Source organism: Lygodium microphyllum, chromosome 5 (genome assembly GCF_053477565.2).
Source record: "Lygodium microphyllum isolate KBCC chromosome 5, Lygodium_microphyllum_v1.1.10, whole genome shotgun sequence".
Classification (NCBI taxonomy): Eukaryota; Viridiplantae; Streptophyta; class Polypodiopsida; order Schizaeales; family Lygodiaceae; genus Lygodium; species Lygodium microphyllum.
In genome coordinates this window covers 145,407,388-145,423,873 of record NC_141139.1, presented here as the reverse complement: position 1 = coordinate 145,423,873, position 16,486 = coordinate 145,407,388, and the positions used below count along the sequence as shown (strand labels likewise).

The window sequence follows — 16,486 nt, the reverse complement described above, 5'->3', positions numbered from 1 at the left end:
ATCGCAGTAGTAGCACCCAGTAGAAGGGCAATTTGTCGGTGGAGATGCCATGGTACCAGGGTGGCAAATTGAAGAAGGGAGTGTGGGAGGGAGAAAAAGGATATCTCCCAATGCCTAGCAGAAATGATAGAGAAATCAAATGTTGATACCAAACCCACCACCAGTCTTTGTTTTCTCTGATGAGGAGAATCTTTTTGGCTCTCTGAGCACCTTCGGCTCTGATACCATGTCAAAATGACTAAGTGACCAGAGAGACAATAGGGTTTGCGGGGGAAAACACAGTGTGTATATAGCAAGCATTGAGAGAGAAAAGAAATACGAAAGATGAATCATGCTGATGAAGTGAATTTAATACAAGGGCCGTAGCACAAAGGAAGCCCTGAAGTGTAGAAAGATTGCCAAAGAAGCCTGTGAGCTTGCAAACGTAGGATGAGGAGGTGTCGCCTGGAGCAAGGAGATTGCCGTCGAAGGGCAAGGAGTCTTTGAATCTGCAAACACAGGAATGAAGAGTGGTACCTACGAGGAGGGAGACAGTTGATGAAGCCTCCATTTGCAAACACAAGCCTGATGAGGTGACACCAATTGTTGGGATTGATGCCAGGTGGTGAGGATGAGCCAGATGCTGAAAATGCAAATGAAGACTGTCTCTGGGAGTGGAATGCCAGTTGTGGAGTGACATCAGAAGGTGGGAAGCAATGAGGAACCAAATGCAAGGTGCAACTGCCTCTGATGAAGGTGACGCTTGTTGGAGAGAGATGCCAGATAGTGAGGAACCTCCCTCGCAGCCAAACACAAGAAGGTGGAGCCGTCAGAAGGGTGGAGGATGACGCCAAATAGGGTGGATGCTGATGCCAAGAGAGTGTGGACTCCAAACGCAAGGTGTAGGAGCACGGAAGATGCTGTCACCAACAATGGAGAATGGATGCCAGCTGAAGAGGAGTACACTTCCACCATAAACGCAGCCAATTGGAGATAAAGGCTGGCACCAAGAGACTGGAGATGGTGGTAGAAGAGGAGAGAGAGAGATAATGAAAGAGAGAGAGTGTCAAAAGATTGACGAAGAGAGAGTGGGAGTGACGGACTGAAGGATCAGCCGTAAGGAATGAATGAGAGTGAGGCATAGTTAGTCTAGGGTGGCGCTTCTTTTTGGAGCTACAAACCCTAAATGCAAAATGCAGAAACGCAAAAAACGCAAACTGCAGGTGAAGGGTTTCTTAACAATTCCTAGTTCTGCTAGCAACGAAGTTGCTAGGGTTGCTCCGCTTTGCTCTAGAGTCGTGTTGTCCAAGAGTCGCTTTGTGAGTAGCTCGCTCAGCATAAGATTGGCCTCTAGTGCTCTCTTCCTTTTAGCGTTTGGTCGTGTGCTATTTCAGTTGGCAAGTGCAAAACGCGTTAGATCTCGTGTATTTATTTGTCTTGCCTCGTTGCTCTTGATTGTAGGCAACTATGCCCTGCAGCTCTTTCCTTGCCAACTTCAACTTTTTCTCGAGATTGGCTATGATGTCCTCGGCTGGTCTACCGTGATGCTCCATTTTAGTTTCTAAGTTATATGGGGTTATTATTTGTTGGATGTTGACTAGGAATTCTCCCAAGTCAAGCTCGTCATTTTTAGGATTGATGCTGATTCTTGACATGTTTCCGGTTTCTTGAGCAACTAGGGTGTCGATTAGATTGATCAAGTTGGGTAGAGCTGCATCCCTAATTGTGCTTGTTGCTATTGCCCCTAAGCGGCTTGATGACTCAAGTGTCTCCGTATTCTGTGATTTGTGTCCTTGGCCACTATTCGATGTCTGGGGTCTCCTTCTACTGGTGGGTTCATTCAACTTATCTTATCTTGTGTGAATTCCTTGTTATTCAAAACAATCCTCAATGTTATCGGCACTCAGATGCTAGTGGTGTGCTCCTCAAAGTGCGCTGTGCAACAAGCTCTCAGCTTTTCTGGTGCGTGTCAAATGTTTAATTATTGCAGTGTGTGAATTCAATAGAAACAATACAGTGAAGATCACACTCTTTTCAATTAGTTCCCACTAACTATAGCTTCTTCGTATGGGTGACGGCCACTCTCGATGGTCAGTTTTGCTCTCTATGGCGTTCTAGATGTATGGTTTGAGGGGTAACAGGTTTGGTTAGTGAGTCCGAGTCTCTAGAGGGATAAGCGGCTAATGGTCGGTGACCACAATCGTTCTTGGACCGTTAGGTTGCTATTCTTGAGTAGTTTTGTGGTTGTTTGAGTGGACTTGTGACTCGGACTTGGATGGTTTTGTGGTTGTTTGAGTGGACTTGTGACTTGGGCTGTTTGAGTCGGTCGAGGCCGTTGGAGTTGTAGTCAACGTCCGAGTGCGGCAGTTGGGTTGCAGAACAACGAAAAATCCCTTAAATACTCCTTGTGCCTATTCTAACATTGTAAGCAAGGTCCTAACTAGGATCAACAAGCATCAATTGATGCTCAGAGTATACCTATAGGGCTTGGGGATGCAGAAATGCGAATTGATCAACAAATCTGTGCTCCTGCCTTGCAGCTCTCTCTCTCTCTCTCTCTCTCTCTCTACGAAGGATGGGAACAGATGGAACGCCCCCTAGTGATGATGATCTCCTGGTTGATTGGGAGTAAACCATCAGTACCACACGAGATTGTGAGGGTAGAATTGGGAGCACCACCTATAGTGGCAGAGGCCCTATCCTAGACGGTGACTTTCCTGCACAGGCTTTGGAGCCGAGCGTGACACAGATACTCTTGCCTCGTACTAGAATCATCCAAACAACTCGCATCGCAAGGGGATACTGAATGCCGGTACGCCCGTACTCAAGCTTGGCTGCAGCTACATGGGCTACACATGGACCACCTCCCGCTCCTACAATATAGTTTGGACTGCCCCCACCTGAAGATTAGCTGGGAGGGGCTGAGTCGCGTCATCAAGGTTGATATTATTCAGCTACACACAACCAGGACATGGGTGTTACCAGCAGAGGATCTGGGGAAGAAGATGGCCTTCTATCGAGAGCACCTCCTACGCTTCACACTTAACGGCTTCATTATATGCTCGACATACATAGATGTACACCTGTCCCATGGGGTCTAAAGTGCCATCGGGCAACTCTGTACGTCATCACACCAGCTACGGATCGTGACAGTAGGCAGATTCAGAGCGGACTCTCTTCCCCCAGAGGATAGGATTTGCCAACTCTGTCAGTTGGAGCCAGAGACAGAACATTACATATGTAGATGCCTAGTGTACTACGAGATCAGAGGCCGCTTCCACTGTCCCTTCAAGGAGGGATTCGGGCCACTCTCCTAAATACTTGACTTCCTCGGCCAGAAATGCCTCGGGCTCTTCCTCCTGGAGCTATGCCGACATAGAGACCACCTTCTATGGGTTTGGGACCAAATAGCCGGGAACACACAGCAACACACTCTCCAAGAGATCTATAGACCCTGGACCACCCCCTCTACAACGAGGATTGCAGCCAACCGACCAGCGGCCCCACCTCGAGGAGTCACCTTGGATAGAGCTATAGAGAGAGGCAGAGCTCACCGCCCCCACCTAGTAGGCCCATGTTCCCGTAGGAGACATCACCTACAGATACTGCGGATACTACAGCGCCACCGGGGAGCCATACCCCGCCGCTTCAACCTCTCCATGCTAGATAGGCCCATGCGGGACATCTTAGGATGACCACGCTTCATGAATAGTTCCACACTGCACTTGAAGTGCATCTAGATTGTATGGAGTCTGTATATCATTTTGTACCTACTCACCTAGTTCACCATAACACTAGATTGTAGCTTTATTGGGACTTGGAAAACTTCCCAGACCTTTTGTATGTAACCTTTTGGTCTCATAGACCAACTTGGCCTTTTGTAGACGTTAATATAACTTTATTTCTCTCTCTCTCTCTCTCTCTCTCAAGCTCTCTCTTGACTGAATGGACTTAAATAGCTCTGTCCCCCCCTTCTTGGCCTCTTAAACCCCTTCTCTCTTGCCCTGTTACTTCCCTCTTTTCTCTCTTTACTGTCTTAAGGCCTCAAAGCTCTCTTTTTCCTATTTTTTCCTTTTTTTGGGCCTGCTATTACAACATAAACTCTGCTGTGTGTTTCTTTGTTTTCCTTGTTTTTCGCTCACCTAAATGTATCCAAATCAACTCCCTGGCTTTCTACCTATCTCAAGCACCAGTTTGAGGCAACTCCTATTTCAATGCTCAATTCGTAGCGTGCAAGCACTTAGAGCTTGAATCCGTTTGTCTTGGCAATGAAACCAAAATGTAGGAGCTCTCGCTCGACTGCCAAGACCCACGAATTGCTTGTTGTTTTAAGCGTTTCAAGTCAAGTGCAATGGCTACCTTTCACATAGCCGTGTGCACTCTCACACTTACAAGTGTAGTGAGCTTATCTTCATGCTTAATAAGTTACCTCCTCTCATAAGCTCTCTGGTAGCTCCATGATCCAAGGTGCATGCTCAAGCAAGCTCGAAGCTCCAAGCTCTGTTGCCACATGCGAGATAAGAGAAAAGAAGAGAAGAGAGGAAGAAGAGAGAAGATAGAGAACTTTGCCACTGCGGTCCCTTACCCTCACACACTCACTCCCTCACACTCCCTCTCTTAAGAAAGCATAAGCAAGAACAAGAAGAAGAGAGCTTGTTTTGGCCACACACAAGAATGAGCTTCTTCATTCACTTTTTGCCTTTTATACATTCCCTATCGCTCTTGAGCGCCTATTCCTTTTTTCACATAACTAGTCATTTTAGCCTAGGTTCTCTCTCCCTATTTCCTTTCTATTTACATTGTTTCTTCACCCATGCCTGTCTACATTTGCAAATTGCATAGGAGGGAGCGTGTCGCTCTTTTACAAGGATTTAATGTATGCTTTTATATGTAGGATGCACCTTTTCCCTTTTGCACGTGCCCTAGACTTTTAAATTTGCTTATTGTACTTTCGGCCGTTTTTCTCTTGTTTTTCCGTTGGGCTGTCTTTTTTTGTTTTGTCCTGTGTCTTTTTGATTTTCCTTTGTTTTCTTTTGGCTTTCTTTGCACTGGGGTTAACATCAAAGAACAACAAGGGCAAGAAAAAGATGCTATTTTCTAAAGCCTTGGGATTGCAATAAACTCCCAAAGAAGAGCCACCACAACCTCAAGATGCACCAAACGTTACTGATGAGCGAAAGCAACTAGTACCAATGGGGCAAGACACGTAAATGCATGGCCATCTTGTTAGTGCCAATCCAATGGATTTTGGACAGCAAGGCATGCATACAAATGTGGGGAACCTAGGGTGTGAAGAAATACTGGTCTACAAACAACAAATAGACTTGTACGACAAAGCGTAAATTGATACAGAACATAATCAGGGTTAGGGTAATTCAGAGAACAACAAACATCGAAGAAGATAACTGATTAATATATGTTGAATATATGTACGACGCTCAGCAATTACACTGTGCAAAGGTGAAATATTGACCCGCGAACTTCTGTCTCTCTAGAATCAAGGCACAAAGTATGAGCTAGAGAGTGTATTGTAATGTGATGGATCTTGAAAGGCAGCAACCAACCTCTGTGAATGTTTGGCAGCAGCAAAAACAGCAATGAGGAGTGGCATTAGTGTTAGATGCGGCCAATCAAGTGATAAATCAGCATACAAATGTTGGAATGATGATGTGGTAGTCTCCTAGTGGCTGCAAATTGTAAAATGCAGGATGCAGTGACATGTGGTAGTATAGGCGGCAGCTAAAGCAACAAAATGTAGGTTCAATAGTCTAGTGGTAGGCTAGTGACAACTAGCAAGTCTTGAACAGCAGCAGTAGATGATGGGCTGATAGTAAACGCAGGCTAAATCATGTTGCTAGTTGATGGGCTAGGCAGCAAGCACCAACAAAAAACTGTGAGAGTACGTAATGGAAAGTGGAAAGTGAACACGGAGAGGAGACAAAAAGTGAATGCAAGAGAGAGAAGGAACTATGTGATTGCAATGGTTGAGGTACAAGGCTGCAATTGTTAGCCCCAACACGCAGCTCTATGCATCAATGTGGGAACCAGATAGTAGCAGGGAGATGAGAAAATGACGAGGGCTGGCTGATCGCGAAGGATTAATGATAGATAATGGATAATGAAAGTGGGAGGATTTGCTGCCTATATATAGGTGAAAAAAAGAAAAAATCCTAAATGTGGTCTAACCCTTAAAAAAATAGCCAAAAGTGCATGAAAAGAAATGCACTAACGTGCTCTCTACCTGAAGTGTCTAAAAGACATAAAATAACAAGCAAATACAATGTGAGAGCTCCTAATGTTCCCATTTGATTTAGATTAAGGCTCACAGGCAAGAGATGATGACACAAGACACACATGACTGCTATCATCCCCTCTCAGATCCTGGATGTGGCGGAAGGCCAAAGGAGATGTGGATTTGAGGGTGGCAGGAAGAGTGCCAATGTCGATGTAGTCCATCGATGAAGAAAGGTAGCTAAGGAGCAATACCACCTATGCATAGAAAAATCCAATCACACGGAAAGCCACCAAAGGGAATGAAAACGAAGAGGCCTCGAATGGGTCATGCGAGAAAACTCTAGTCGAGGGAACGGGTGAGCTAAGTCTCTAACCCAATTATGAGATGATAGTGAGGAACTATTAAAGGTGCCATAAGTTGCATAGAAACACCACGGACCGAGGGCCAAGTGGCAAGGAATGGTGGCTCGATGACGAAGAAAAGGGGTAGTTGTATAAAAGAAAGGCTCAAAGTAGATTGGAAACCCTGAAGAAACTCCTCAAAATCCTAGGAAGCCCCCTCTGAAACACAAAGGTCTTTGCCAGGAAATTTATAGCCGAATCACCAATATCTTCACCCTTTGAAAGGGATGGGAGGTACAAGGGAACCACTAGAGGAGATGGTGGGGGATGGGATGGAACCTATGGGAAAAATGGTGCACTATCAAGAACAGGTGCAGCTGTAGAAAGATGTCTCGAAGGGCTTTGTACAAATGAAGGGGAATGGAGCATAGATAGCCCCCTCTCTAGCCAACTTGTCACAAAAGTGGCTCTTGTAGAAGAATCGCTAACAAAGATAGCTGGCTTGGTGAAAACAATTCATGTTCTGAGTCTAGGAAGGCCATAAACTTAAAGGAGAGGAGAGTCCAAGTCCGTAACAAGTAAGGCCTAAAAAATGAGCTCGATGGACGGTCAGACAATAGAGGCAAGGTGCCAACACCACTAATAGGCACCGAAGAAATGTCACTAGTAATGACAATACTCTTTAACGGATGGAGATCCTACAACAAATCACCTTGGGGAGTCATAGGACTTGACGCACCACTGTCAAAGAACCAAGGTTGCTTAGAAGTTAGGACAATCGAAGAAGGCTCCTCCATTAGATAAATGTGTAGAAACACTAACTCAATGGAAATAGCGAGTGATGAAGTAGAGGTAAACAAAGGCTTCGATGTAGATCCACCCTTTTCTCTCGAATGAAGGTTATATCCTCTAGCACTTCTTCTCGAGATATGAGGTCTTTCCACAATGAGGACATGTGGGATATTCTCTATGCTTCCCCACAAAAATTGTATTAGAGACCGAAGCTGACTCCAACTTCTTCCTCTTTCCTTTCCTCTGCTTGGCTTGTTTTGTGCCTGTAGATAAAGTCGCATAAGCACGGCCTCGTGTATGGATATGTAAGGGATGTCCCTCTTTGGAATTTATGTACGTGTATACTTGTATACATGAGGCTCGACTACCCCATCTTACCACCCTCTCACACTTCCTCTCTGGCATTAGAGACTTGTGAGAGATACCCGCATCACTTGGACTAGAAAGCAACAGAGAAAGAGGTAGTCAAACTCTTTCCTCAGTTTGAAGAAGTGGATCCTTGCCATGCCTCAGACTTTCCCTTGGACAAAGGATTGGAGTTAGATTTTGAGGAAGAGGATGATTCGTTGGAGGAGTCCATATCCCACTGCTTCTTCTTCTCCTTCTTCTTTTGTAAGATCGCTTACTTCTTGTAGTCCTTTTGCAAGTGTCCCTTCTTACCATAGTGAGAACACTGGCCCCTCAACTTCTTTTTCTTGTTGCTCCTCTCGGAAGTTGTTAAGGCCTCACTGGAACCTCCATAATGAGATAGAAGCCTCCCTTATAAACGCAAAGATGCCTCATACTTAAGCAACGTCGAGGACATGTGTAGAGCTCACAAGTGTAGAGGATGTGTGTGCCCTCAAAGCATTCATCACTCCATCAAACTCTGGGGGGAGCTTTTAGGGTATTGTTTTCACTAGATGTGCCTTTGGAAGGGCAAATTGCATGTGTCGAAGTTGGTCCTACACTTGTGTAACACCGAGCAAAAATGATTGAATGGCGTCCTTCGACTCAAACTTCATCTATTGATGCTATTCATAAAGGGTCACAATGCATATGGGGGAAGGTGTCTCCTACAACATTTGAAAGCTTCGACCATATGTTTGATGATGTCCTGCAGGAGGTAACCGCCGATAGAACTTCTTTAGAAATACACTACAGCAATGTAGAATATGCACACGCATTGTTTGAATCTCATGTAAGCACAACTTCCTCATGGTATTCCTCATCAAAATCTTAGGGAGTTGAAAAGAACGCTAAGGCCGAGGAATAGCTCCACATACAATGTACCGAATCCACTTCTACACAACTAGGCTTTCATTACAGCACTCCATGTAAGATAGTTAGGTCCATGTAACTTATCATTTGTAGAAGTGCACGGAGGAGCCATTGGGAGAGGATAAGAAAAGAAGATAGAGAATAGAAGGTATATAGAGAGAGAATACGGCCAAACTACAGCCAAACTAACAACAAAGACTTCACAAAATGAGAGTTCACATGTAGTGCAACCAAAAATCTGATAAAAAACTGAGTGATTGTTGCAAAATGAAGAAAAACCAGTTAAAAATTGCTAGAAACAACAAAAAAGGCTTGTATAAACAGTCCACAGCCACGATTAGGGGCAAAAAATGAAAAACGTAAGCTGATGGAGCACTTAATGTAGCAAATTGTCGATTGCAAGGTGGAATCTAGGTGCAGACTGAAAACGCAGGTGGTTGGTCTGAAAAACGCAGGCTTGTTTAGTAGGGGGAAGAAAGACCTGTAATTAGCAGAAAAATTGCAATAGGAGTCTATATGGTGCAATCTGATAACATGTCAGAAGCGGTGCAGCAATGGAAGCATAGACAAGTGTTGAAATAAACTATTGAACAAAAGACAGTAGAGAAAGAAAACAGAAAAACACTGCAAAAGAAGAGAACTTAGAGATGTACTTGGGAAATGGAATCCGTATGTTAAATAGGGGTAGGTCGGCCAACATTCAATTCTGGTCAGCCAGCATAAATTGCCCCAAATAAGTATATAATAACCATAATAAAATGCCTAAATAACCTAGCCATGCTTGTCATAGACTAGGGCTCATACATGAGCTGTTTGGACTGCTAACAAATCTATGGTCACACCATCATGAGGATCCAGGGTAGGTTGGGTTAGAGTGATTGTAACAAAACCCCAAAGGCCACAATCATCGAGGAGACACTACATGTGGCATGATCTTTTAGGGTAGTTTGTTCCATCCAGCTTGTTGGACACGGAGAGAAAAGGTAGGATTGCTTAGGAGATTCCATCAATACCAATTGGGGACTAGAAGCCCCAAAAGAATATAATGGGAAAGAGTAATAAGATGGTGGTTGGTCTGAATGATCTCGAACCACACGATCCCTCATAGCTTATGTGTGGGCCATAGATGTCCTTCAATAAAGTACGTGCAAGAAAACAAAAGATCTCGCCACTGGAATAAAGGTGACTAGTAAGAGATGGCCTTTGGATAATTGGGGTTCGTTGGGCCATAGTACAGAAAAAGAATGATTGGGGCAAAGTAGACGGGGAGTATCCAATGCCGAAGAGAACACACAATGCTCGACAGAGAAAGATAGTAGGAAATGTAGAGGAAAATAGGTCTCCAGTCTGCATTCATAGCCAATCTAGGGGTTGGTAATGTACGAGGAGTGCCCGGAAACGGTGTACTTGCAATAAACGCAAATCTGCCATGTTTCTAGCCTCAAAAAGAGGCCACCTAGTATTGAAAAGAAGTTGTCTTGGTCAAGAAAGACCAGTCAATATGAGAATGTAGCAAACAAATAAATCTGACTGCCTGTAAACAGGCTGCCCAACAATAAACAAGTGCTGCCTAGCCTGCAAATGGGCCGCCTAGGAGGACCGATGACATGCCTACACAAAATGCAGAGATACAAAGGCTGCCTGCACAAAAACGTAGGTAATGCAGATCTGCAGCATGTGTGCTGAGGGCTGCCTATACAAAATGCGTGTCTGTTTTGGTGTTGCCTAGCCAATAGAATGGCCACCCAGGTTGTTTGATGCTGCCTGGGTGCAGTAATGATGCCATCTAGCCTGGTAGAGGCCGCCTAGGAGCGAAACAGAAATTTGCCTTGGTAAATAGTCCCAAAGTAGAGCTAGAAACATGTTGCCTTGCCCTGTTTGACTCCAAGCGCAAAGTTTGCAGCATGTGGGGATGATGCATGGCAAGTTTTGTCGCGGACAACATGCTCCTCTTTGAGATCTCTGGCTCCCATGGGTGGCTTTGATACCATGTGAGAGTGCGTAACGGAAAGAGGAAAGTGATCATGGAGAGGAGACAGAGTGAACGCAGGAGAGAGAAGAAATAATGCAACTGCAATGGTAAAGGTGCAAGGCTGCAATGGTTAGCCCTAGCACACAACTCTACATGTCAATGTGGGTGCTAGATGGCAGTGAGGGGATTGGAAAATGAGGAAGGTTGGCTGATCACAAAGGATCAATGATAGATAATGGATAATGAAAGTGGAAGGGCAAGTTGCCTATATATAGGCGAGAAAAAGAGAAAATTCTAAATATGGTCAACTCCTCTCCCCTCTCCTCCCCCCAATAAAAAAAGAGAGGCAAAAAGTGCACGAAAAGAAATGCACTAATGTGCCCTGCACCTAAAGTATCTAAAATACATAAAATGACAAACAAACAATTAGAACTACTAATGTTCTCATCTAACTCAAACTGAGGCTCATAGGTAGGAGATGCCACACAGGACACACATGACTACTAACAAAAACAATAGTGGACATTGGCTTGGACTGAGATATCCTCCATGCAGGGTGTGGACAATACAATGGTAAAAATAGTGAATTTTTCTTAGATGAGATTCACTTCTTGGCCATCTTATATCCAAAGATAGGATTTGAATGGATCTAGAAAAGGTCAAGGCTATGTAGAATGGCAAGAATTGACCAGTGTTTTTGAAATTCGAAGTTTCTTGGGATTATGCTCTTATAATAGGAGATTTAGTAAACAATTTGGAGTAATTGCTAGACCATTGTATGATTTAACCAAAAAAGTAGTGGCAACCAATGGACCAAACTAGAGAAGGAAGTTTTTGAAGCTCTGAAATTCTATATCAACAAAGGACTTGTTCTAGTTATACTTAATTTGTCAAAATCTTTCGTTATGAAATGTGATGCTTTAGAAAATTGCATTGGTGTAGTCTTAAACCAAGAAGAATACACAGTTTCTTATGTAAGCAAAAGGTTGCAAACTGTAGAAATGAATACTACTACCTACGGAAAGGAGTTGATGGTCATTATTCAAGCTTTAAAAGATTGGAGACATTATCTTTTTTGTGGGGAATTTCTCATCATGATGGACCATGATAGTCTGATATATTTTCTCAAACCAACCAAAGATTTCTAAGAAGTATATTTGATGGGCCAATTATTTAGCTCAATTTTTAACTTTCAAACATTGCATATTCTTGGAAAGAAAAATAGCTTCTCTGTTAAAGAAGACAAAAAATTCATGTATGATTCATCATACACATTTCACTAGTATGAGGGACATGTATGCTTTTGATGAAGACTTTAAAATCATTTCAAAGAGTTTACAGCTTGGTAAAAAGATGAACTCTTATGTTATTAAAGATGAATTTCTTTTGATGGAGAATAAGTTGTGCATTACTAAATATTTTAGGCCTAAAGTAATGGAAAAATGTCATGCTGCTTCGTACATGGCTCATTGTGGTATTTTGGCTAGAACCAAGGTACTTCAAATGTATTTCTTTTGGCCAAGTCGAGACATTGAACAATTTGTTAAACGATGTCTTGTACGCTAGAAGATAAAGTTTTGCAACCATTACTGATCGTGAGCCAACCTTGGGAAAGCATTGCTACAATTTCTATTTTTGGCTTGCTAAAATCAACGAGCAACAATGATGACATATGGGCTATTATTTACAGGTTCAGTAAGTAGGCTCATTTCATTGCAGTTAAGAAGATTGTAACTTCTCAACATATAGCTAGAATATTTATTCAACAAGTCTTCAAGTATCATGGTTTACAATCCATCGTGGGTGATAGAGTTCCACAAATTACTAGTCTCTTTTGGCAAGCTCTCTTTGAAAATTCAGATACAAAGCTTACTTTTTCTTCTTCGTATGATGTTTAAACAGATGGTCAAAGTAAGATAGCTAGTCTCACAATATTGGATATGTTGGAGTGCTGTTGCCATAAAGCTAACTACCAATGGGAAAAATATTTGCCTTTAGTAGAGTATGCCTGTAACAATACAATTCATACTTCTATAGGTAAAGCACCATAATATTGTACATAGAATACCACTCTCACTACCTATTCTTAAAATAGAGTAGTTTCATGCCGATGAGTTTGTGTGTGATATGGATATAGCTTTTGCCAAAGTTTGATGAGCTATCAAAAAATCCCAAGTAAAACAAAAGAAAGTACCAGATAAGCATCAAAGACACTTGGTTTTGCAATAAGGAGATTGATTGTGGCTGAAATTTGACAAAGCTCATCTAAGAAGTTCTAACAAGTCTGCATCCGAATTCACTAAGCTCATAGTAAGAAATTATGGACCATTTCAAGCCACTAAAAAGATTAATGATATTTATTACATGTTACAACTTCTAGAGTATTGGAGAATTCACAATGCTTTCCATATTCATCTTCTGAAGCGATATGAATGGCCTCCATTATTGTAACATGTAATAGAGGATCCACTTGAAGTAGATGGATAGGAAGAGATACTTCAACTATAGTAAAAAGTCTTTCGTACGATCAAGAAATGAGGAATTAATATTCTTAGAAAGTTCTTTCTGAAATTGAAAAATTTCTCTCATTTAGATTCTAAATCGATGCTAAAAGAGTATTTTAAAGACTATCTAGAAATAAGTGCAGCTTATGAAGAAGCTGTGGAATAAGAAGTACTTCAAGCAATATCTTGAGAACAAGATGGATTTCAAGAGGGGGAGATATCACCAACCTTTTGTATATCAATTGTTACCAAGATGTATTGGCTCAATGATTCAAATTAATTTGATGCTCATATACCTTGAAAGGCGATTTGTATTATTTGAGCGTTTCAAAATATAGTTAAATATTCATCTTTCTATTTGAGGGTGGCCAAGGTCTAGATTGCTCCAAAATTGCACTTGAGTTGTCATTGACAAGATGCCCAAGAGAAATTAAAAGTTTAGTTGGGTGGATAGATTGACCAGAAAGCCCATATGATTAAGACTTTTTCACTTGGGTGGTTACATCGACTAAAAACCCGGATAATAAGTGGATTCAAAAAGCGAAGCTAGATGCTTATGATCAAAGAAACAAACCATGAACCCAATAAACCTAAACAATTAAGCTATTTTAAATTCAAATTTGGCAACTCCTAAAATTTGGGAGGTTGCTATTTTTAAAATTATTCAAATCAAAATTTTATTTTCGTCAAAGGCTCCAAAATTTCATAAAGAACAATTTTGTCTTTAGCGGCTATCTGAAATTCTTAACCATTTGTTTAGACGCTCCTTTCTATAGAAAAGTGACATGTCATTTTGAAGAGACAAGTGCCCTTACACTTGTCATTTTCAATAAACACTTGTTGTTTGTAGCCTCTACTTTCCGCTTTTGAGGACCCAAGCCCTATACCTATATATTGAAGGTTTCTCTTTTCATTTCCGGCAAGCTCTAATGCTGAAATTTCAGCCATGTGCTTTCTACATGTTTATCTAGTACTCATTCTGTGGTTTGTTTTCAATAAAATCTTGTAAAGGGGGAGGGGCCGGTTCCCCTCTCAATGCAATGTGTCAACTGTCTTCTTTCTCTCTTCCCCTCTGTCTTGTAATTTTTATGGTAATAATTGATCAAGTTGATCATGTTCAAAGTATTGTCATTCTTATGTTCTTCTCCGTGCTTACAAAAATGATGATGCACCAACTCTATTCCAACTTTTGAGAAACAAAACTTGAAGAATAAAAAAATTACATTTTTCTTATACACCTCTTTTTTTGTTGACATATAAATCGATTTTCTTTTGGACTCATTTCATAGTCAATAAATTGAAAATTATCTTCCTCATAACCTATTCTAGAATCTTTCATCAATGTAGAAGCAAAAGAATAAGGGTCAGAAGTAAAAACTTTTGTACCTTGCGGAAACTCAATGGATGGTTAGACAATAATTGTCAAAAGTACCAACACTATTAATAGGCTCTAAAAAAGTGTCACCAAGATGGACAAAGATCTTACAATAAATTTCTTCGAGGAGTCATTTGACTCAAAGCACATTTGTCAATGAGCCAAGTTCTCTATGAAGATGAGATAGTCGAAGAAGAAGTCTCCTTCATCTCTATGAAGATGAGCCAAGTTCTCTATGAAGATGAGATAGTCGAAGAAGAAGGCTCCTTTATCTCATGAATGTGAGGAACACAAACTTATAAGTGACATGTGCCGTGGAGGTACAGAAAGGCTCAGATGATTTAGCTCCATCCTTTGCTCCTAGACAAAGGTGAGGGTATGTCTTCCAACACTTCTCCTCGGGATGGGTGCCCTTCTCGCAATGTGGGCATTTAGGCTTCCCCTTTGAATTTGTCTCAGAGCTTGAAGAGGAGTCTGAGTGTCTAACATGCTTCTTCTTCTTGTTCTTGGCCTTTTTGTTACCCCCTCCCACACTTGCAGTAAAAACTTTAGTAAAGTTGGATCCTCTAGCTATAGTCTCCTTGAGTTACTCTTTGTGCTTCAAAACAAGTGGAGCTACCTCCTCCCACAGAAAAGCTGGTACAAAAGACACCATACTTGGGAGATGAAAGATGAGTGATAAGAATCATTGCTATGGCCTTTGATAAAATTGTTATGTCTTTTGGCTCTGATACCATGTGATAGTGTGCAAGGGAAGAGAAACATGAACATGGAGAGAGAAGAGAAGAGAAAGGCTGCAATGAAAGAGGAGAATGGAAGTGATAAATCTATAATGAACTCCAAATGGATGCTGAATATAGTGAGGACTGATCAGACCTTGCACACAGTCCAAAAGGCCAATGAGGGCAATGGATCAGGCTGATGACAAATGGCATCACCTGAAGACAGAGGAGAGTCCTGAATCTTGGAGTATGCTGAACTTGCAGAAAATGAATGATGATCAGCCAATAGCTGATGGCTTTATATAGCCAAATATGTAAAAAGCTGGATAATTGCTGATCAAACATGTAGTCAAATTCGCCAACTGCACAAATTATGATAAAGTAATGTAGTCACTGTTTTATAATCTCTCTCATAATTGTAACAGATCTTATATTTGAGGATGACAAGATGACAGCATATTCTGTTCACTGTTCTATTGATGACTTAACTTGTTTTGATGGTAAAATGTCATATATGTTTCATATGTACTGATAGTAAAACATACATACATATGTATATACATATATACATATATATGTGTGTGTCTGTTTGTGTATTCACACATACATATAGAGAGGGATTGTGGGAGGATGTGATTTTGCAATCGACTTCAGAATGCTTTCTAACAACACCTTCACATTGGTATGCTTATGCAGGTTAGCATAACAGACCTTTGGACAGAGCATACACCTTGGCCTTTCAATCAGCTGCCAAAAAGTTATAGCTTTCTGGTGAAACATAATACCCTATGGAAGGCAACCTTTCATGGGACAGCACCTCGCTTTGTGCACCAACCACATTTTGCATTCACTTCTGTTTTCATAGCAAGGTTTGTGGCACTTCAAATTTTAGGAATTTGAATCTGATCTGATTGCAAGTCTATGTACAATAAATCTGCTGCACTTTAGGTAATCATGCCTGTATATGTGGAACTTTCAGAGCAAGGTTTTGATCTATACTGGGAAACTTGTATCTTTGCCGTTGCGCTGAAATAGTTTGTTGTGGACTGATTAAAATGTCCCTGATTGTGGGTGAACATTGGGTTGAAGCTTGTTTGGTTCATTCCTTCTGGGTTCTGAAAGAAGACATCGGTTATTGATGCAACTTGTAATTGTTGTTTAGAAATTTTCTGACCAAATCAACCTTTTGGGGATTAACCTTAGGAAGATGTGTCCAGTGGTCTTTTTGATACAAGTCATTGCTCCACATATACGGAAGCCGGAGACATTTGATTATTGTCTACTATACTTTGCTCAAGCATTTGTG

The 16,486-nt window shown here is 41.6% G+C and overlaps 1 protein-coding gene across 1 annotated transcript in view; it reads left to right on the top strand.

The window, feature by feature from the left end:
* The window catches only part of MGD1 (monogalactosyl diacylglycerol synthase 1), a 115,406-nt gene that overhangs the window by 23,101 nt on the left and 75,819 nt on the right, over positions 1-16,486 (top strand). The window contains exon 2 of the mRNA XM_087678486.1: positions 15,877-16,049. Coding sequence (XP_087534612.1) covers positions 15,877-16,049 — 173 coding nt within the window. The remainder of the gene's footprint in view (positions 1-15,876; positions 16,050-16,486) is intronic.